Source organism: Atractosteus spatula, chromosome 12 (assembly GCF_055471065.1).
Source record: "Atractosteus spatula isolate fAtrSpa1 chromosome 12, fAtrSpa1.hap1, whole genome shotgun sequence".
NCBI lineage: Eukaryota > Metazoa > Chordata > Actinopteri > Semionotiformes > Lepisosteidae > Atractosteus > Atractosteus spatula.
Genome location: NC_142717.1, coordinates 10,523,000 through 10,545,139, shown reverse-complemented (window position 1 = coordinate 10,545,139; position 22,140 = coordinate 10,523,000). Strand labels below are relative to the sequence as shown.

Below are 22,140 nucleotides of genomic sequence, written 5' to 3'. Positions count from 1 at the left end.
GAAAACAGCAATGAATTCAAGAGATCACTTGTTAGTCTCAGTATGCATTGAAATAAAAAAACAAAGGGTGCTTTTGGTCACTATATTGGTACAGGAGGCAAAACACTTTTATAGGAAAATATTTCCAGTATGGAACCAGTTTTTCTTTTTACTGTGACAGGTGCCCACATGTGACTGACCCAGAGCACAAATCACAAACCTCGTGCAAATCTGATGTCTGTTCCCCTCTGGAAAAAAGAAGGGGCACAAGTGAAAATAATCGGAGTCTCCTTGGAATATCTTGATTGATAAATATTTGGGAAGCTTTAAGAAGAGCATCTCCTGGTTAACACAGTGATGAAGTTTAAAAGACGGCCATGATGATAAAGATAAACTGTTCCTCTTGCAGTAACTTCTGAGATACATTTATGTATACGTTTCTGCACTACAGTTGTGGGATTTTTAAAGCTTTATCTTATGGGGCAATTAAATAAATAATTTTAGTTTATCCATTCCCATTTATCCATTTATCCATTCCATTCCCAAATAAACCAGCAGCCTGTATATTTTTACCTTGGCTTGATTTTGTAGTATTTGGGCAGTCTGAGAATAGGTTTTTAGTACTTTATAGTTGATTACCTTATCTAAGGCAGCACTGGGGTTGCCCTTGAAGCACAGTGTTTTGGAACTCTGTGTTTTTGGGATCTTTCCCAGACAAATGGCTCGAGCCCAGTCCACTTGGCAGCTGCTGGAGGTCACACAGAGGTTGTGAAGGTGTTACTTGAGGCTGGAGCTTCAGCAGCTGAAGAAAATGCGGTAAGTGAACATACAGTAGAAGACAGTAAGGATGTATTAATGCACTGAGATAATAGACTGTGGGCTGACTGCACAGAACTCTGTGCTAACCTTTAATATCCACATCCTAATGACAATTTGATAAGGTGCCTCCTATTTTTGCCAATGGTGGTCTGTGGGACATTTCTTAATCTTAATTCTTTGTCACGATCACCAGGCTGTCAAGACCTACTCGTAAGCGAGCTAATCAGTCCCAGCAGCGGGTGATTATTAACAAACGCCGCCGCACGAGTTAAACCACCTGCTCACATTCCACCGTGTGGTGCGCAGTGCTACTTATACCATCTTCACCTGCTTCCCGCTGCTCGGTATTGAGTCTACTCCTTGAGAGCTCTACCTGGCGTTATTTCCCGTACCTCATTTTTTCTGGTTATTGGACTCCCCTTCCGCCTTTTCGACTTTGCACCTCGCCTCTCGCCTCGGACTGTTTGCTACCGGAGATCTCCTAGGATTACGCTTTGCCTTTCGCCTTGTGACCACGACCTTGCCTCTCGTTTTTGGATTGTTCGCCTGCCTCATCTATTACCCGTGCCTGCGTCTGCACAGGATCCTTGTATCTTCCCACCAGGGATTCCTAACATTCTTAATCTGCAAATGAAGCACATAAAAGACTATTTCTGTCTAATTACACCACCTATACACAAAAGACTGTCGATTTAAACAAATACCTGATTTAACGAAGATTTTCTAATGAACCTGGCTTAGAAAGCCATTGATAGTGACGTTTCTAGCAGAACAAAACTATTTTTAGGGAAAACTGTAATAGTGAGGAATGAGGTTTAAACCTCGAGAAAGGGACCAAAGTGTTTCTAGTTTTTTATGTTTGTTTTACATATAATCTTGTTTTACATATAATCTGAGTCACATTATGATCTGAAAAGCATTTAATTTTTTTCAAATTAACTTTGGTTAATTTATTAATTAACTAGTTATTATTTTAGATCTGTTTCAAAACTCTGACAATAGAAATACCGAGAGTTGACTGATATGTTTTTCATTTTTTTAGCTTTGTGAGGGTGATACTCATTCATGTCACTCTTTTATTGAATACCTAACAATAAAATATTTTTATGTCCTATTTTTCCTCCAGGAGGGAATGACTGCTATTCACTTAGCTGCCAAGAATGGACACACACATGTCCTGGAAGCCTTGAAGGGCAGCATCTCCCTTAAAATATACAGCATCAAGGTGCCCATTGAATTTAAGCACATTTTTCAATGGCTCAAAAATGTATTCATTTTACCATTTTGTTAGTACCATATTTGTGTTCAAAGGAAGCAGAATGAGGCTCTTCGGAGTTTAGAAATTCGTGTTGAGCCAAGATCGTGTTTCTCTGCAGCTATGAAAAATGCATTTTCAAACCATGCCCTGTTTGATTTTATTTATAAACTGGAATTTATTTTCATCTAAAATAGAAATGTTTACGGGAGCCGAACTATCTGTAGAATAAAGCACTAACATGAGCAGTATCGTAATGTCTGACTGGGCTGAACTAAAGCCACTGACATTCACCTTTTTATTTTGAGGTGTTATGTTTGAAGTGAAACACATAGAAACAGCTTTTTTTTAAATAAAAAAACACCAAGCCGTGCATGTTAAAGTGAAAACCGTAGAGAACTCAAGAGCATTGTGTGGTTTGTCCTTGCGTCTCGTAGATAATGGTTTTTCTAATCCTGTTGCGCAGACAGGACTCACCGCACTCCATGTGGCAGCTTGTTTTGGACAGACGGACTTTGTGAGGGAGATTCTCACCAAGGTGCCGGCCACGATGCGCAGTGAACCTCCTCAAAGCTCCCCAGAGGGACAGCCTGGTCGAGAACCACTCGCTGAGGTATCTTAAACCACGTGACAGGACCGAATAGCGCCGAATTGGCGCTGCTCAGCTCTGAGGCCCGGAGCTCAATTCCTGGGGTGCTGTTTGTGGTGTGGGGTTCGTATGTTTTCCCCATGTCTGCATGGGTTTGCTCCAGGTGCTCCGATTTCCTCCCACAGTCCAAGGGCAGACAGGTAAGGTAATTGGCTTTCGGGAAAATTGCCCCTGGCGCGAGAGCATGTTTATGTCTATTTGTTCCCCATGATGCACTGGAGTCCCGTCCAGGGTGGACCCAGCCTTGCACCCGTTGCTTGCTAGGATAGGCTCTGGCTCCCCCTGCAATCCTCAATTGAATAAAACTTTTAGAAAATGTACAGTATGGACAGACTACAAGACCTTCCCCCAGTACTTGCAAGAATGCAGGAAAAGCCATTGTGTCACAAGCTGTCTCAGCTCATTGTGTAACTCTGGGAGTGTGGATCAAAGTACCCAGCTGTGCTATTGAAGTCGATACCTAGGTTTCTTTCTAGAAACAGCTTATGAGATCTTTGGATCAATTACCTACTATCACCTTTTTTAGCTTTGTGATGCTGTGATACAAGCGAGGACTTCGTAATGCATGCGTTTCACTGTTTTATTGAATACATAAGACGGAAATATGTTTCTGTTTCTTGACCAAATGGCCTCCTTTCATTGTAACTGCTCTTATGTTTTGATGCGCAAGAGCTCAGTTACCTGGGTTGGGTCAGCAATGTTATGACACTTAATGGCTAATGTCCTCAGTTCTGAAGAATTTTTGCTTTTCAGCCATGTTCTCCTTTCTTCCGTGTTACTTGCGCTTGTTGGCTGTTTCTGTTCCTGTACGTCTATGTCGTCTCTCGCTCACCCTGTGCTGTGTGTGGCTGTCTCTCAGTCAGGCCTGACCGCCCTCCATCTGGCCGCACAGTCTGGCCACGAAGGCCTGGTGAGGCTTCTGCTGAACTGCCCCGGAGTGCAGGCCGACGCCGAAACCAACTTGCAGGCACGTCACACCCATTGGTTCTATTCTGAGAGCACAGTTTACATATTTTAGTGCTTAATACAGAGTAAATATAGCGTTAAAGAGCCTCATAAATGTTTTCATAACACATTTTTCAGGTTGACATTTTCATGAGATGGAAACACCAGTGCTCACTAATTACCAGATATTTTCCTATAGCTGTCCTTCCATTTATCCTTGGTGTTCTCTTCTCCCCAGATTGTCACCCTTTTTTAGAGCTTAGTTTGGCATGTTTTTCTTCCTTGTTGTGAACATGGACTCTGCAGATTTATTCCAAAATGAACCTCTTTTAGTCTCTTGTATCATTGTACTGTGGTTGTCATTTTCATCAAGTGTAATTGCTGTGTAGCTCTGTATTAAATACCTCACCGTTCTCTGGCAAGATTGGGGATCAGTCAGGTTAGGTGGCTTTTGAAAAGAAAAAGGGTGAAAAGACATGCTTTACCTGAATGGAGGTTATTGTTACGAATGCAAGCTGTAACAACCAAAGTGATGGACCCTTTGTGGGTGACGAGTTCACTATGAAGCCAACAGAGTCACAAGACGAAATGCCAAAGACGAAATCCAGAAGTTGAGGTCGAGAATATAGCTGTTGTCTGGTTACCAAGAATTCATACACAGAAGAAATGTTCACGCCCAATGGGGAAATTCAGCTCGCCAGGGAAAACCCACTACTGAGCACTGATGTCCCTACTGGCTCTCCTAAAGTACCTTAGCTCTGGAGGTGGGGTGGTGAACGGGAAAGGTGATTGGTAACTATCGCTGGAGTCTACGCCTTCTAAGATTGGTTGTGGTATGATTGCAGGAGGCTGATACCGTAACAGTTATTAACTGAAGTTCGGGAGGGATAACAACGACAAATCAATCTTACATAGCTGTACCTAATCACCATCTTTACGAAATTAGTTATATTGTATGTATATCGCACAATATAACACCTCCTTTCACGTTCGTCTCCAGCGTCCCTCCTCCACCACATGTCCACCTCGCAGCTGCCCCTTGGTTCACTCAGCCTAAATGGGGTTCGAGTCTCCTCATCCTGTGGCCAGGAGGCTGCCCGTTAACCAAGCAGGGCAAGCCAAACTTTTCTCACCCAAGTATTTCAAGCATTGAAAAAGCATTTAATTCTGAGATATTGTTGTCCCTAGTGCAATGATTTCAAAAATGCGCTTTGCATGACCAGGACTCTGGCCCCATTGCTGTTCGGTTGTCTTTGAGATCAGACTCTCTTCTCCCTGTATGCCCCCTTTGACACATCCTCAACAAAATTAACCTCTGTAGTCTGTAGTCTTGCCACACACTCAATGCACATCTGCACTATGCACTCTTACCATGTTTTTTTCTCTCTCACTACTACATATTTATTGTCCCACAACATATTTATTGTTCCTGTTGCTATATTGTGTTGTGTTTGTAATGTACTGTTTACATTGTGTGGTGCTGTCTGCTTGTAGCGATGCTGCGGTTGGAAGCATGGATGAGTCATCAAGGAGCAGAGTCATTTTATTCAGGAGAGCCACGTTCTTAAGATTTTCACGGAACTGGCTGCACCTGGTGACTTTAGCTCCCTATAAAAGCGATTCCTGAGGCAGTGAATGTTGCCTTTTCCACAGGCCCTTTCCACAGAACCCTCAAGGTTATGAAGCAGTGAGCATAGCGGGATTAGGTTACGATAGCAGCCTCGGTCGTTTTCCGGGCCGGCATGCTGGTAAGTAAGAAGACGGGTAATGAGCGCACCTGGCCAACTGGAATCGACCGAGAGAGGTTATTGCCACTGCTATCTGCAAAGAGACGGTTACAGGTTATGGAAAGATAAGGTTAAGGTTCATGTGGAAACCCCCTGGCCACGCTACCCAAAAAGGGGGCTCTTTCACACTGCTGTACTGTGTATGTCCAAAGAGATCAGCATGAATAAGAATTTCAATGTACGAGTGCGTCTGGCAATAAACTCCTCTACTCTATTACTCTCTCTCCACAGGGCTCGACTCCCCTCCACCTGGCCGCGCAGAACGGCCACACGGAAGTTGTGGGCCTCCTGCTCAGCAAGGCCACCTCCCACCTGCACCTGAAGGACAAGCGCGGGCGCACCTGTCTCCACCTGGCCGCCGCCAACGGACACATTAACATGGTCAGGGTGCTGCTCGGCCAGGGGGCAGAGATTAATGATGTAGACAAGGTGAGAGGAACACCGGCGGTGAGACAGAAGGAACAAGATGACACTACTCCGACTTTCTGAGAAAGGCAACACTTACTTACAGACAAAATTAGCTGTGTATGACATTTACCACTGTGAATTTAAACCAGAGGTTCTTCCCATGACGATGTGCTTTTATGCTTTTTAATTATTTATATTATGGTTTATAATCTTATATATAATCTTATGATATAATAGTATATATTATATAGTATATGTTATAATATTATATTATATATTACATAGTCTATCTTTTGGATGAGACATTAAAACGAGGTCCTGACTCTCAGTGGTCATTAAAGATCCCCGGGCATTTCTCAATAAGAGTAGGGAGTTGTACCGGTGTCTGGGCCAAATTTCTCCCCTCGGCCTTTACCGTGGCCCCCAAATTGTCCCCATGTATGATTGGCTTGCACTTGCCCTGCGATGGACTGGCGTCCCGTCCAGGGTGAACCCTGCCTTGCGCTTGTTGCTTGCCTACTAGGCTCCGGCTTCCCGCAACACCATGTGGTATAAAGTGGTTTGGCAAATAACATGACAGTGACATATTACATAGTATATATTACTATATATTATAATATAATAATTTATATTACAGTTCATCTTACTCACTGCCTTCACTGTTCTTTGCATAGTTTTACTTATTTTCATTACCGTATTCAATACCTAACATACAATACATGTCATTAAAAGTGAGGGGTGATGAAGGAGAGGAACTCATAGGTTTTTGTTATATTCCATTAAGGAAGAACTTCTTAAAAAGGTGGTAGTTACAAGGCCAGATTATTTATCTTTTAGCTTCATTGTAACTTGATACAGTACATTGTCTCAAACAGGAAGCCAAGATTTCAGCAGCTGCTGAAAATTGACATTTAAGGATTACACTTCTCCATCAGTTTTTGTAATCTAATATCGTAGCTGATTACGAACAGCATATGTTAGCTTATCCAACGCTGTACTATCCAGGAGCTAACCATGATTTTGTGGTCTAGATTAAACTAATGGACTGTATCTTGACATCTGCTCATGAGCACATTTTCCACTCAGCAGTAATGGATATAAATCTAGCACACTATCTGGTTAATTTAGATTTTCGGAAGCTTTTTGAAAAAGATAACTTCTCAACATTGTAGGTGATAGGCATTCAGATAATTCATGAACTTGAATGTAGTATGTAAGTGCCCTAATAACCAAGAACTGGCTGATAAGGGGCAGATCTACATTCTGGTTAAATGAGTAAACTAGTTACTGCAAAAAAAATATTAAAAGAGAGAAAAAAGAAGAGAGTTAATTCAGACTTGGGCCAACATCTGGCAGATGTCTTTTAATGTAGAAGTTCAGAATGTTGCATGCAAATAGCGAAAGCATTAACTATAAATAATTTGTGTCGATGCGTAATGTTGGGATATCATTTTAAAAGTGTTTGATTTGAGAGATTCAAGAAGGGATGTGACATTAAAATTTTAGGAGATGAGAATTCTTAATTTGAAAAAAAAAACACGTATTGTTTTTGTAAAACACCTTATTTTTTAAAAATCCACAGTCACAGCAAGATTTGCATTGATGCCCCGTATTTATTATTTAGTAAGACTATAACAGTATTATTTTTAAAATGCTTCAAGTACGATGAGGAAGCATGTTTATGAAATTCCACAGGTGTATCAGTCATTTTCCTTCTGGCCCTCAGAGTGGCTGGACCCCCTTGCATTTTGCAGCCAAGTCGGGGTTTCTGGGGATGGTGCGTTTCCTGGTGGAAAGTGGGGCGTCAGCCAGGATGGAGTGTAAGGAAGGAAGGACTCCCATCCAGTACGCCGCTGAGGAGAACCACCAGGACACCGTCAGCTTCCTGTTGAGGCAAAACAACAACACCTTCAAACTTGTGGAAGACAGGAAGGTAGGCCTGACGTCTGTCAGTCGGTCAACAGGCCACGAGTGACCCGTACATGATTCCACATCTAACTCTCTTTTTCATAATACCTTCCAAATTGGCACGCAATGAAAAACACCTTTGTATTCAGTAGAAAAAATAGGTCTGGCCTCACTTAACTTGTTAGAGTTCATTAAGCAAGTGGAAACAGCAACAGGCATGTACACAACAGGTATGTTAAAGTATATTTAATTTATAGGGAGGCTTTTTTTAAAAATGAGAGAAATATTCAAGATCATACATGTTTGGCTTGAGAACTAGCTAGTGGATAGAAAACAACATAGTTAAGGGGTAAATGCTCAGACTGATGTAATTACTAGAGTACCACAGCGATCTGGATCAAGACCACTGCTCTGCCAGATGTTTACCAATCTTCTAGATTCTGCTATGGTTGATAAACTAGTGACGTCTACAGATGATACCAAAATAGCAAACATTAGCATGGCTCTATTTTAAACTGATTTATGATGTATTTTAAAATCTGCCCCAAACTACAGTAAGATTTACTCTGCTTTTGGACACCATGTCCAATGTGACAGGCGTTTCTCTTACACAGATTTGATCTGTACCGTTATTGTTTTCAGTTCATTTTCGACCTGATGGTCTGCGGGAAGCTGAACAACAACGCTGTGATCGAGGAGTTTGTCCTCCACTCCCCTGCCCCTCTCGATGCGGCCGTGAAGCTCTCGCGGGCATTCAGCCTCACCGCTCTGAAGGAAAAGGAGCGCTCCATGGACCTACTGAACGCCGCGAAGTACTGCGAGGGCATGGCTACCGAGCTCCTCACCGTGGCCTCTGGAGGCAAAAGCGCTGGCTACATCCTACGCGCGCTGGACCACCGTGGAACAACCATGCTGGACTGCCTGATTGAGAGCCAGCAGAAGGATGTGGTGGCCCATCCTGCTGTTCAGAAGTACCTGACGGAGGTGTGGTATGGCAGCCTGAAGTGGGCACCCTGGAAGATCGTACTCCTCTTCTTCTGCCTGCTGTCCTGCCCACTGCTCTGGCTGGCCTTCTCCCTCCCACTGAAGCACAAGTTCAATAAGATCCCCATCATGAAGTTCATGAGCCACCTGGTCTCCCACATCTTCTTGTTATTGCTCTTCATCGTCACCATTGTTTATCCCCCAGTTAGTCCCATCTACCTTGGGAATCTGCTGCCCGAGTGGAATGAGTGGCTCCTCTTGGCCTGGCTTTCGGGGATGCTGGTGTCCGAATTGACACACCCAGGAGAGCGGGCCGGATTAGCCTGGATCCGTGTCTTAGTCCTGGGTTTCTCCGCTGTGGCCTTCTTCTGTCACTTGCTAGCTTTCGCCTTCCAGTCTCCCGATGACCTCCACTGTCTTTTTGCCCGCAACATCTTCCTAGCTGTTTCCATGACCCTCAGTTTTGTGCAGTTCCTGGAATTCCTGACCTTTCATCACTTGTTTGGTCCCTGGGCCATTATCATCCGAGATCTCATTAAAGACCTGGCTCGGTTCGCAGTCATCCTGGTTCTTTTCCACACTGCCTTCACCATGAACCTCTCTGCTGTCTACCAGCCAGTCTACCCAGAGGAGCTTTCCTTTGGAAACACCACTGGCGACCATAATAGTACAGAGATTCAAACCCCCTTGGAAATATCCATCAAACTGTTCTTTGCACTCTTTGGGCTGATTGATCCTGATTCCATGCCATCGCTGAATCGGTCGCCGGCTTTCACAGGAGTCATCACTCACTTTGTCTTCGGAATCTACCTGGTGGTGACAGTCATTGTGCTGGTCAATCTGCTGATCGCCATGATGAGTGATACGTATCAACGCATCCAGGCCCAGTCTGACACTGAGTGGAAATTCGGGAGAGCGGTGCTGATCCGGGACATGAACCGTAAATCTGGCACACCCTCGCCTTTCAACCTCTTCACCAACCTCTTCTTCTATGTCAAGATGCTCTGCAAACACGGAGGTATTTATATTGTTCCATCTTTTATTTCAAGAAATAAAGCAACAGATTACTCTTGCATTGACAAAAAACAATGGAAGTTCAGTGGGTTGCCTGCCTAAATTGTTTTCATATTACAAGGCTTATCACATATCAGATGGCTCAGCTGAAAGTGGAGCTCATTCAGTCCATGCCTTATAGTTCACAAAAAGCAGGCTAGTTCACTGTTGGGGACTGTCAAGTCCCCTACAAAGGTGAAGGGGTGAAAATGCAGCTGATACAAATTCAGCCATTTACCATGGAGAATTTACTGCATTTTTCAGGAAAGGTTTGCTCATCCGAAGGGAGGGACCTGATGACAGAGGAGGAGGACCTAGACGCCGTGTCAGACACCCACTCTCTAGATTTGCTGGCGCGCACATCTGTTGGCTGGATAAGAACTAACAGGAGGAGCCAGATCTCTCCAGAGGGCACGTACACCTTTTAATACATCTATTGGTACACTTGACTTTGAACACAATCTCTTGCTGTACATTTCCCAGTAAGTGCTGACCCTTAGCTTGTCTGCAGGACAACAGGTTTTTGAGGGAACGATCATGCTTGGATTGGGTTGGATGGCTTTTGCTTCTTATCTGTAGTTTTTCTGAAACGCTTGATGTTTTTGATTTTTTTAGGTGGTTTCGTCAGACACTCCAGACAGAGTGGGCTACTGCACATTGACGAGGTGACTGACTGGCACACTGTGTCTCTGCGGTACCTGGCCCTTAGGGGAAAAACTGATGAAACACTGCTTGAAAAGAATCAATGTCCATACGAGGAACCCATCGTGGTGCATTTTAAACATCCCTCCAATGCAAATATGCCAGATCGCATCTCCTGACAATAATTACTTTGTGCTTAATACTTCCTTGTCATTACAGCTCCTTATGCAGTGGTCTGCCTAAACCTTATGATGTAGTATCAGTATCTGTCACGATCGTTACTCCTCCTCTTAAGGGCGCTCCAACCCTTCCTCGTTCTGTCCCATTCCCCACACCTGTTCCTTATTCCAGCCCCTTTTTAGTTCCTCCTTTAAAGCCAGACGCAGGCGTTTGCCCGGGGCTTCTCATTGATTTCCACATCGTGAGAGCCCGGGGTCCTGCCGCGTCTGGCTCCGTTATGGTTTTAGTTTCCTGTTCCTGATTCCCTGCCCCGCCGGTCCCGACCCGGTTCTGGTTTTAACTTCGGATGGATCCCCTGGTCTTGGACTAAACCTCCCGTCTTGGATTCCCCCTCTGGATTTACCCTCGGATTGTTCGCCCTGGATTCACTCCCCCTGGACACCTGCACTCCTCGGACACGCCCCCTGTCTCCTGACCCTTCTCCTGCATGACTATTTTCCCTATTGTATCCTCACATTCCGGATTGTGTCGTCCGCATAGGGCCCGGAAAGAACTGCTCTTGACAGTATCAAGAAGAAATGACGCATCTGATTTGTTTTTCTTGCCACCTATGGAAAGCATGTAATATGAATGAATTAATTTCTACTGGGAATGCCAAAGAACTGTTTTCATCCAGGGAACCTTCATATCTGAGCTTTGCTGAGTAGAAACGGTAGATAAGATAGTACATAAAACCTATTGTTTGTTTTTTGTGACAGTTAAAGAGCAGACACTAAACCATGGTCATAAATGGATAGGACTGTTGCCCTTTACCACCTAAGAAACTTGCCAATTTTGTGTCCTCTACCTGTAGCTACTACTCCAACCCAGAGGGTAATGGTGACTATCAATTTAGATTGCGCGCTCAGCAGTGAATGTATCACCAGCAAGCAAGCTAAGATAATCTAAAGATTTCTACAAAGGGGCAGACTTCTATTGATTTAGACATTTTGGCACCTTATGTGGATGTAATGCTGTGGTCCAACATGAACTAAAACTGGGGCAAAAGTGTCTTTTCCCCAGCTAGCAGCATGTGGCCTATTTCTGGCTGCTGAATTTAGACTAGAAAATTATGTCTTTATTTTTATAAGGTGAAGACCATAAGACTCCGATAAAATAAACTTCAGAATGCAATAATATACTGTATATGTACTGTACATTCTAACGGTTTTTATTACCACTTGAGTTTATGTGCTTTAGTAGAGTGGTTCTTACTTCAATAACTGATTTTCTTCTCTTCTTAAAGAACCTAACCATTTGCCTAAGTGATGTTATAAACAGATAATCATTTTATTAGTGCTGATGTGTGTCTGAGACATGTCTCATGATTTACAAGGCTACATCTGGCACACTTAATTCCATCTTCAGCTTTAGTTTGATGTCATCGTGTCATTCTACACAGCCTAGACCTGTTTATTCGGTTTTCTCTGAATTTGTTTCATAGCTGTTATGGCTATTCGTATCTACATTTTAAATCCTCCACATTTTGTTGCTATCCATGTCTGCTGGAGTGCATGCTTTTCGAATGAGATCTTAGCTGCTTTATTTACAGGTAGGCCAGTTTTACTAGACTTCGGTCATGTTCAGACACAATAGCTCCTTTTACGTAGTGATCATTCCAGATGCACGGTAACAACTGGGCCAGAATGTGCCGTGCAGAAGCTGTCTGCATTTTCAAGATGTAGGCTCCATAATACACAGTTCAAGACGGCTAACAAAAATAATATGTTGTCATGCTGCCCATTAAAAAAAACAAATTACAGTATTAACATTCATTCTTTCTCTTTAAAAGCAAATAATTAACCTCCATTAAGTATTGCTTCTCTAGCCTATATGTTACACGAACATGTCGCAATGCACTAGAATTGAAGGGCTGAAAATGTTTAAATAAGCAGAAAATATTTATTCATGATCATTTTTTCACAGGCACACCTTTCTTCAAGAAGCTGTGTTTAAATGAATGTTTAGTGGTTCTTTTTAATACAGATTAACATGTTATATTTAGAAATTTAATTCTAAATTTCTGAAAGAAAATAGCCTGTGTCAACACAAGTGGATGACTTTTCGATAAAAAGGTACATTTGTTTATTTTTCTGTTGACCTTCCCATGTTGTGTGCTTAGATGTTGACGTATAAATGAAGATACAAAATGGAAGGTACAGTAGACACAAAATTCCTTTTCAGGACTGCGGTAGGTGACATTACAACCTATGTTGAAAATAATACGAGGAATATAATGGAATTTGAAGTTGCATTATATTGTTTGCAACAGTACAATATTTCACAAAGTTAGGCTAAAAATCACAAAGACATGTTTGACTCTGGTTCAGGCCAGCCAAAATCAGATTAGACTCTTGGACCTTATCACAGTGCAGTTATCTGTTACTGTTTAATACTGAGAAGATGTGGCTTGAAAGGGCATTTTTGCAACTATATTGTGCAAAATGTAGCATGCCTCTATAATGTAAGCACCTTATTAAGTATGTATTATAGCACTTAATTTGATGTTGTCTCCATTTAACCTAATGTCACCTTCAGGCTAGGGTTCATTATTTTGATGTTTTTCATGTTTGGTAAGGACATACCGTAACTATATGAATATGACTATATAGTAGCCTTCTAAAATATCTGGGCTGCAAAATCAAAATCTGGTTTTGACTAGCTGTTATTTTTGCTTTACAGTCAAGCATGTGGTATTTGTGATTGTGAAATGAATATGAATGATAAGAGCAATAGGACTTACTTTTATTTTTGGGCAATTCCATGCAGATATTTGATCAGATTTCGTCATATCATACTGTATAATAAGAAAACATTTAGACTATAAGTGAGAAGCACTACATTTACATATGATGTACATTTCAGAGTATTAAAAGACTTTGTATGAAACCCCTTGAGTAATCCTGGGTGATCACCAATTTCTGTGTAAGCATTGGGAATGCTTTGTCAAGCCTTTGCCGGATTTACTTTGAGATCTTGCCTAGTCTTAAGGTATTCTGACTTATTTTTTCTTTGGCACGTAAAATGCATGCTCAGTTGAATTTAACTTTGGACATGTGTTAGATTTTCTACTTTTTTCTCCTGATCCTTCTGGTTTACGTTTCCAGTATGCTTTGGGTCATTGTCATACTGCATGGTGAAGCACTGCGTGATTAGAATGGAAAACATTTTTTTTCCATGGATAGAAACAGAATGTTCCTGTCAACCATAGATAAAGACAAGTCAGCCAGTTCCTGAAACATCCAGGTGCTCTCAGGCCATGACATTACCTCCACCATTCTTCACAGATGAAGGGCTGATTTTTGGAGCACCTACAGGTCCTTTCTTTCTTCACAATTTAACCTTTCCATCACGTTGCTAAATGCTTATCTTGGACTCATCTGTCCATAAAACTCTGTTACAAACTATTCTGGCTCATCTCTGTACTTCTGAGGAAATTCAGAAGTATGGTGGTATATCATGGCCTGGACTGCCTCTGAAACTGACGAGTACATCTGAATCCATCTCTGTTTTTTATAAAAATAAAGTGTACAGATTTTGGATATGAAATGTCTTTTGTGTCATTTTGATTGATTATTCACTACTGGCTGTGAAACACTGAAGTACCATTGACATAAGTACCAAATGACTTCAGAAAAACTCAGAAAGGAATCGATATGCACCTGTTAACCAGAGAACTGATGACTTTGTACCATCAGCATGTGGAGGTTGACTGGCTAAATCTGACTGACTGACTAAATCAGTGCACTGTCATTCATTATCGGGGGGGTTCACAGCCAGTAATTTCAAGCCTGGTAAGACATACAACTAAACAAAGTCTGTCAACGAAAGACCCTGATCTGGGAGTCTTAGTGATTGTTTTTGGATTCCCAGTTAGACAGCATCAGAAACTCCAGATGGCAACGACCTGTACATATGAGCAGGAAACTCAACTGTTTTAAAAATTGCTCATTGACCAAGTTGAGCGAAGTTTTGTGAGTAATACTTCAGACCCAGCAGCAGAGCCAAGTACTCTTCAGGGAAGAATCAAGGTTTTGTGTGGTCTGCCTTGATGGATATCAGCAATTGTGGTGCAGACATTCAGAATTATGCTGTATGCTACTTATTGTGCACAACAGGCCAGTAGATAGGGCTCAGTGTTGTGGTTTCCAGAGGGAATGTGCCGTCTCCACAAGACTCCACTTGTGATGATTGACAGCAGCCTGGCTGCCCAGTCCCTCCTGTTGCCCTTCCTGTGTGCTCTTTCTTATGTGAGAACCTTTCTGCAGGACCTTGTTGTGAGATGCAAATGTGACAGTTGTTACCACTAATGCCCTACTTGCCCAGCTCCCCACAGAACATATGTGACGGTATGTTACATCTAGGCCTCTGAAGCCAGTGAACAGGCATGTGCTGTGCTGAGGATCTATAAAAGGAATTGGAAAACTACAGCATCTGCCAGCTGGTACAAAGCATCTATAGCAGATGTACAGCTTGTATTCACAACAGTGTCCACACATGCTGCTAGCCCAAATTTTAATCAGCATGTCACCTGCTAGTAATGTCCAAAATGTCCAACTACTAGTAATGTAATTTCCCTGCTCCAAAAAGATTTTTCTTCTTATTATTTTCCTAATAATTATTTGTGAATTGCTTGCAGTTCTTAAGCAATACATTCTATTTAATGCTCAGTATAAATGACCGGTTGTTTCTAGACTAATTGCATTTGGCACAGAGCTAAAGATGGGAGCTGGTAACTATGTATTAAAAGGAAGAGAAATCCTACTGTCATTGGGGGCAGACATTTTCAGGCTCTTTACTGCAGTTCATAACCATGCTGGATGTAGAACTATGGAGATATGGATCTGAAGTGTTGGGAGAATCTTGGAGATCCACACAAACTGTTTTGGTAGCTGCCAGAAGTAATGTCAATTTTGCAATTTGCACTATTTTATAATGGATTCATTGCATATTTTAAAGTTATTCAATTTTAGGCTTCAAAACAGAACAAGCTGCTTGAGCACAATGGAATGTAGAAATGGGGCATAACATGAGTAAAAATTTAGAGTCAGTTCTAAAGCATTGAAACTATTTTCTGAAATTTTTATTCCCTGTGATCTACATTAAATGAAGAGTTATGGTGTAGTCATAGTTCTACTTTATGATGGCTGTGGTGTTACACTAAGTCATTTCATGTGAACATGTTCAACATATTCTAGCATAATATTAACAGGATCAAGATCTGAACTGCTGTGTCTTTTTCTGTGAAAAGCATAACAAGAACATGAAGCTCAATAACACTGATGCATTTTAGACTAAACACTTGGTTTCTAATGGGCTATAAACACAATAAAAGTGTTCAGGACTTGGCAACTTAAGGTTTTTTCTAAATGTCTTTGTTAAATATATGTATTTTTATATATTGAATAGTTCTTCCAACAAGTTATTTTTCTATAAAGAAACAACTCCGTATGTGAATAATTTAATAATTATTTTATGTATGTATTAATGTATTCTTAGGTGACAATTTAATTGCATTTGAGATGAGTAAAAAACTTTTTATTTACTGTAGTGATTTGCAAGGAGACAGTAAAGGCTATGGTGTTGAGGATTTTCATGTAGAGTGAGCCTCTACTTCGAAAATGTTTAAAAACACATAGGATTTATGTGTTCTAGGATATCTTCATTGAAAGATTCAGAACGAGAAGGTTTAAAAAGGGGGGAAAGTTTTAAGTAGTATGATTCAAATTGCTCCATCTAGTCTTCACCTGAAAATAATGATCAAGTCTATACCAAAGCTGCTGCAGTCCGGAGTGTATTCTGGTATACAATTAAGTGCGCTAGAGAACATGTGACTCCCCCCTGGCTTTGTACAGATGTCCATTTCAGGTCTAGCCCCCCAGCAGTACCAGCCCCTTTTTATACAGCTGGGGGTGCTGGAAAACTGTGAAGAGGCACCTTGCTGAACGGTGTAGCAGGGACATAAACCAGCAAAAGACCAAAGACTTACTCACTATTGCCTCCCACCACCCCTAACCTAAAGACTCCCATCTGCAGTAATCAACATTCACAAAATGGCCCGGGACCTTTTTGTGAATATATCCACAACTCTTTGATTTACAGTCTACCGATGAAAAATGCTTAACTGGGGGAAAATCATTTTAAAATATTTTTCATTCGCTACATATGTACGATTTTAAACACACTGTGGCTTTTTTTTTGTGGTCAGCTTGATAAAAAGATTATTGGTGTCTATGGAGACAATTCGAGCCCCCAGAGTTTAACACCATGTCTGTACGGGTGTTTCAGTCTTCCTAATCACATTGTAGAATAAATTTCTGTTTCAACGCAGATTCCACACACTTCTCTGAGGCCAATGTGCATTAAATCCTGAAGACGTTTTGCAAACTTCAAGGAGATCATGCAAACATCCGGACATAGTATGCATAAATCACTTTTCATTTCAAGCTATTGTGCTTTCCAAAAAAAAAACCTATAAAGACATCCTGGGGTTAGTTCATATTTTTTAAATCCGAAAATCTTTTGCGATGGTGAGTGATGACATGGATGCATTAGTCTGTTCATATGAGAGAGTTTATCATCCAGGGGTGCTGATGTAACTTCCAAAAGGAATTATAGGAGTGTCAACACTGGGGTTTTAACAATAGCCCCGTGATACAAAGCAGAGGCCAAAAAGAATGTCGTCTTAGACTGACGGCTGAAGAAGATTGAGTAATTTTCCAGCCTAATATTAGCTTCTCAAGTTCAGCTCAACGTCAGCCACAGCTTGTTTCTGTCAGGGCCAAATTAGCTAAGCAAGGAAGTATTAGGTGGGGTTGTCTACAATGGGACTTTTCCGTTCTTCTGTTCTTCCCACATCTCAAAGAACTTCGTGACACCTAACAATAGTCCATCACTATTCAACAGTGAAATTTGACATTTAATTTAAAATTTAACATTTTTATACCCTTTTTTCAAGATACAGCAAGAAGGATTCTCAGTCTTGTTTTATGCGTCGCACCAATTTTCAACGTCAGACGTTTGATGAAAAAAGCAGGTTAAAACGCTGAACATCTGCAAAATGTTATGCTGAACAATAAAAAACTCACGCAATCCGCATTACCCAAGAAAGATTCATTTTGAATTGAACTCTGATCCGCTGCAGATGCCTGCTTCTTCATTGTGTAACGTCCTTCAGGAAAGGGCTGGAAATCAACAGGTTCGGGTTTTGTGCTAGGAAAAATGAAATACGCTGTGCATCTCACGCCATTGAAAGATGTTGCTGAAAGTTAGACCCAAATACATCCTTGGGCATCTATTTGAATTTTGCTCTGCTGAATTATATTGCTAAAGTCACTTACAAGAAGAAAGCCACTATAGTTATACAATGACTATGATTGTCCCATCTCCTGTTGAAGTGTCTTCTGGTTTGTGTTCCAGCTGTGTACAGAGTAACTTAAGAAGCTCAATCAGTTGCTTCATTATAAAGAGTTTTCCTATAATTCCTGCAAACATTTGGCTCTCCAGATCAAGGTGAGCACCACTGCAACAGACACTTTTAAATGGCCTTTGATGCCATTTTTTAAAGAAATGCAGGTTTAAGTGACTTAGTACATCACCCTTTTTCCAGTTGGATGTCCTTGTATTGTCTCCTCTATTAAACCATTCTGGAACTCAATTTGTGTTTAAAAAAGAAAGAAATATTTTTTAAACAAAAAAGTACAGGGATCCTAGGGCATAATATGCCCTGTGTGTCTGAAAGATTTACTTCCTATCCACTTGTTCTCATTTCCCATCTGTGTTCATCTATCTCCCTGTTCATAACACCTGACTGTCTTTTTGAGACGAAACATCCCCTTGACATGATGCATCTGGATAAAGAACGTTTTTGTGGAAAGGAAAAGGCTGTGAGATTAAGTTTCCCATAAATTAACTGAAGGTTTCTCTTGTAGTGTTTCACATAAAGATATAGCTCTGTGTGAAGATAGTTTTGAATTTTAAACAAAATACTATATGAATACAGAACTACACCTGAGAAGGGTTTTTTTGCGCATTATATGCAAGTAATTTTGGTGTTCCTACATGATCTCCATGGTACCAAAATGTGGGCTTGCATTGACATTCTTAGTTTAACATTTCAATTAAAAAATATATTAGTGTGCAGTTAAAGAGATGGTAGCAGAGCATGATCAAAAGCTATTTAACAGCTGGAATGTGTCATCTTAAGAAAACCTCTTGCATTAAAATTTGGTGGGAACTTCAAATCACCATAAACACTTCAAATTCATTTCAACGGCTGTAACAATCTGTCTGTGCAGCTGAACTGGTTATTTTGACCTAGGGGCCTAATACAGTGTACATCAGATCTAAATCAGAGCCTCCAACAATTTCGAAGTCAAATTGTGTATTTTAGAGACTTCTTATTTCCTGGCGATTGTTAAAAAATCTGTTGCAGTTTATGCGTGGCTCTTTCCTTGCAGATTCCAGATGCAGAATTTGCTCTGAATCTCTGCAGGGCTTTGAAATTTAAACACTTACTTATCTGATATGTGTGAGATTACTTAACTGTTACAATAGCATAACATTCTGTTAGTAATGGCATTTATCTTCATTTTCAGTCTCCATAGGGAAAGTATTAGGACTGTTTATACACCTAGTAGGGGGTCTTTATTTTTCACTCAGCAATGTACAAAGCAGCAGCCTAACCTCCCTGTAAACATATTTAATCATTACGGATAGTAAATTAAATCAATTTCTTTTATCAATTTTTATTATATGTGTATAAAGGTGGTAGAGTCATATGTTTAGATCCAACCAAATGATTAATGGCTTCAACTACTAAAGCTTTTCAACCATTTCAGGATATGTGTATAAAAAGCAACAACCTCAGAAACTACATCATTGCAGCAGCTGTTTAACTTGATGCCTCACACCGAGTAAAGAAACCTTTTTTTTTCTTTCATTTGTCCAGTTTTTTAAGCTATTAATTAATCACATGCTTTGGAATGTTTTCACAATCTAAGCTTTTTCAGATACATTTCTTTAAAATATGGGTAATATGGTCAAGACTAAGCTATTGTTGTGCATCAAAGTTGCTTAAGAAATAATTGTACTGAAAGCAAAACTCATGTGGCTGTCAGTCAAGGTCAAAACAAAATTATTCTTAAAATTTTTTGTCATTACACAAAAAACAAAGAAATAAAGGCTTGTGCCAGATTTAGACGCGCTTGAACAATTTTACAGGCTGTTTCTTTGTGGTCAATAATGATTGATGGCTACCAAAAAGTGTCTTATTTCTGTGCTGAACCAATGCACAATATTCAGTCTGACCACATATAGAAGTACTGTAATATTTGTGAGAACCATATTACAAAAATTATGATGATGCATTGGAAGTTTTAAAGAAGGAAGACTAAACTTTCCCAGGCTGAGAGGAATGAACTATGAATGAAGTATTGAAAGAGTTTGATCTTTTCTGCCTCTGAGAATACCACAGAGGGCTGATTCTTGAAGAGAATAAAGTGGAGCCCAGCAATTAGAAGCATTCGAAAACAAAAAGCAACACAAAGAGCTACTTAGTAAAGGCAGTTTTTATAATTGGCACCAGGAAACACTTCTTTAAATAATAAATGGTTGTTTAATAATTGTCAAGTTGTGTGGCACATTAGGATTAATCAAAGAATCAGCTAAATGTGGTGGCAAAGGTCATGTTCTTGTTTTGGATTGATATTTTTCGCTATCCTGCATGGGGCAGCACAGTGACACAGTGGTTAGCATTGCACTGGAGCCCTGAGGTCTAGACCTGGGGTATTATCAGCATAGAGTTTATCTGTTCTCTCCATGTTCGTGTGGGTTTCCTGCCGCTGCCCTGGTTTCTGGTTTTCCGGTTTAACTGGTAGGTTAATTGGCTTCTGTGAAAAAATGGCCCTGGTTTAAGTGTGTCTGTGTGTCCACCCTACGGTGGACTGGCATCCCGTCCAGGGTGTATCCTACCCAGCGCACGTTGCTTGCTGGGATAGGCTCCAACTCCATCGCGACTCTGAATGGAAAGAAAATGGATGAATGGATAGAAAATGGATCAGTGGATGCGATTCTGTGTGTTTTTTTGTGTGACAATGCCTATGGATCTGTCATCTCAGAGGGATTCTGGCACTACATATTGAGCATTAATGCAGAGGAGAAATAGATGTGTGGTAGATACAGAGGCTCTTTCCTAGTTTTGTGAAAAAAAATAGTATTGTTTCAGAAGATTTCACCCCCTAACACGACCAATTGTATTAGAATGTCTTATTTTTTCTCATTTTACATATTTTTAGTTTTTCATCCCTTCTTTCAATATGAATGATCTGCCTATCTGGGTGGGGGTCACTTCAGGCTAAGGCTTATACTGGGTAGTACAAATATAAAACATCTCTCCTCTTCAGCAATCGCAGAGCCATGGGGAAAAGAGAACAATTAAGCCACCACCATGTGCTTGAAGAGCAGGATACCAGAGCAACTGGAGAAAACCCATTCAAACACAGGGGGAACATGCAGACTTCACACAGACAGACACACAAGGCCAGAATTAAACCCTACACCCTTGAGCTCTGAGCTACAAATTATCATCATACAAAATTACAACCATACCTTAGAAGTTTTAATTGTTTATTTTAAGAAAATCGGTAATATCATAAACATTTGTCTTATATGATCAGTTATGTGATATTACGGAACTTATTTTAGTCAGTCTCTACCCTTTAGAAAACCATAACAACCCATAACATCGTGTGTAAGCTGTATAAAGCAGTCTGATCAGAATGTAATACAGATAATGTATCTGTTAATAAGAATCGATTCTGAAACTGCTTTTCAACCTTTCCTAATCTATACATTCACACTAAACCTCCAAATGACCTCATCCAAGCATACTTCCAAGGCTGTTTCTAGCTTTACGTCTGTATGATATGTTTTTGTGTGACTCCCCATTACCACTTTCAGGTGTTTGAAATTAAACACTCACCCCCTGCGCTTTGTCACAGTGACATACTGTTTAGCCAGGAGACTGCCTGGAGACTGCAGCTCTTGCTGGCAGCTTGCTCTTCTTATAAGCAGTGTACTTAAATGCAGCACTACTGTACTGTAGAATGTGCTAAAACATGAAAAGAAGTTATTTTCTAAAGACTCAGCTACTGATAGTGTTAAACAGAAGCAACCTGATTGAGAACTACCTATTTCATCACATCCTGTGCATTTTAATCGCATTATACAGTATGCGTTATTTGTACATGTTTTTTCAAAGGATCTAGTTATTCAGTTATGAGCAAAGACTTAGAAATAGTTTAAAAAATATACAGGTACTCACGAGTAGTTCCAAGTTTAATTCACTAGGCTGGTTTAATATATTAAAAAGGGTAAAATTCTTTTAATTTCTTCATAAATGCATTGTAGAATCAAAAAATAAAAACCTCTGAGCACATCAAGAATCTGTCATGAAAGATCGTGTATTAAAGAGTACACTTGATTAATTTTCA

At 40.6% G+C, this 22,140-nt stretch overlaps 1 protein-coding gene across 1 annotated transcript in view; it reads left to right on the top strand.

The window, feature by feature from the left end:
* The window catches only part of trpn1 (transient receptor potential cation channel, subfamily N, member 1), a 37,140-nt gene extending 26,359 nt beyond the window's left edge, over positions 1-10,781 (top strand). Inside the window, exons 20-28 of the mRNA XM_088929179.1 lie at positions 694-795; positions 1,925-2,023; positions 2,520-2,666; positions 3,562-3,669; positions 5,666-5,863; positions 7,569-7,775; positions 8,393-9,752; positions 10,052-10,198; positions 10,403-10,781. Of these exons, the coding sequence (XP_088785305.1) occupies positions 694-795; positions 1,925-2,023; positions 2,520-2,666; positions 3,562-3,669; positions 5,666-5,863; positions 7,569-7,775; positions 8,393-9,752; positions 10,052-10,198; positions 10,403-10,608 (2,574 nt within the window). The 3' untranslated portion in view covers positions 10,609-10,781. The remainder of the gene's footprint in view (positions 1-693; positions 796-1,924; positions 2,024-2,519; positions 2,667-3,561; positions 3,670-5,665; positions 5,864-7,568; positions 7,776-8,392; positions 9,753-10,051; positions 10,199-10,402) is intronic.
* The last annotated feature ends 11,359 nt before the right edge of the window (positions 10,782-22,140 follow it).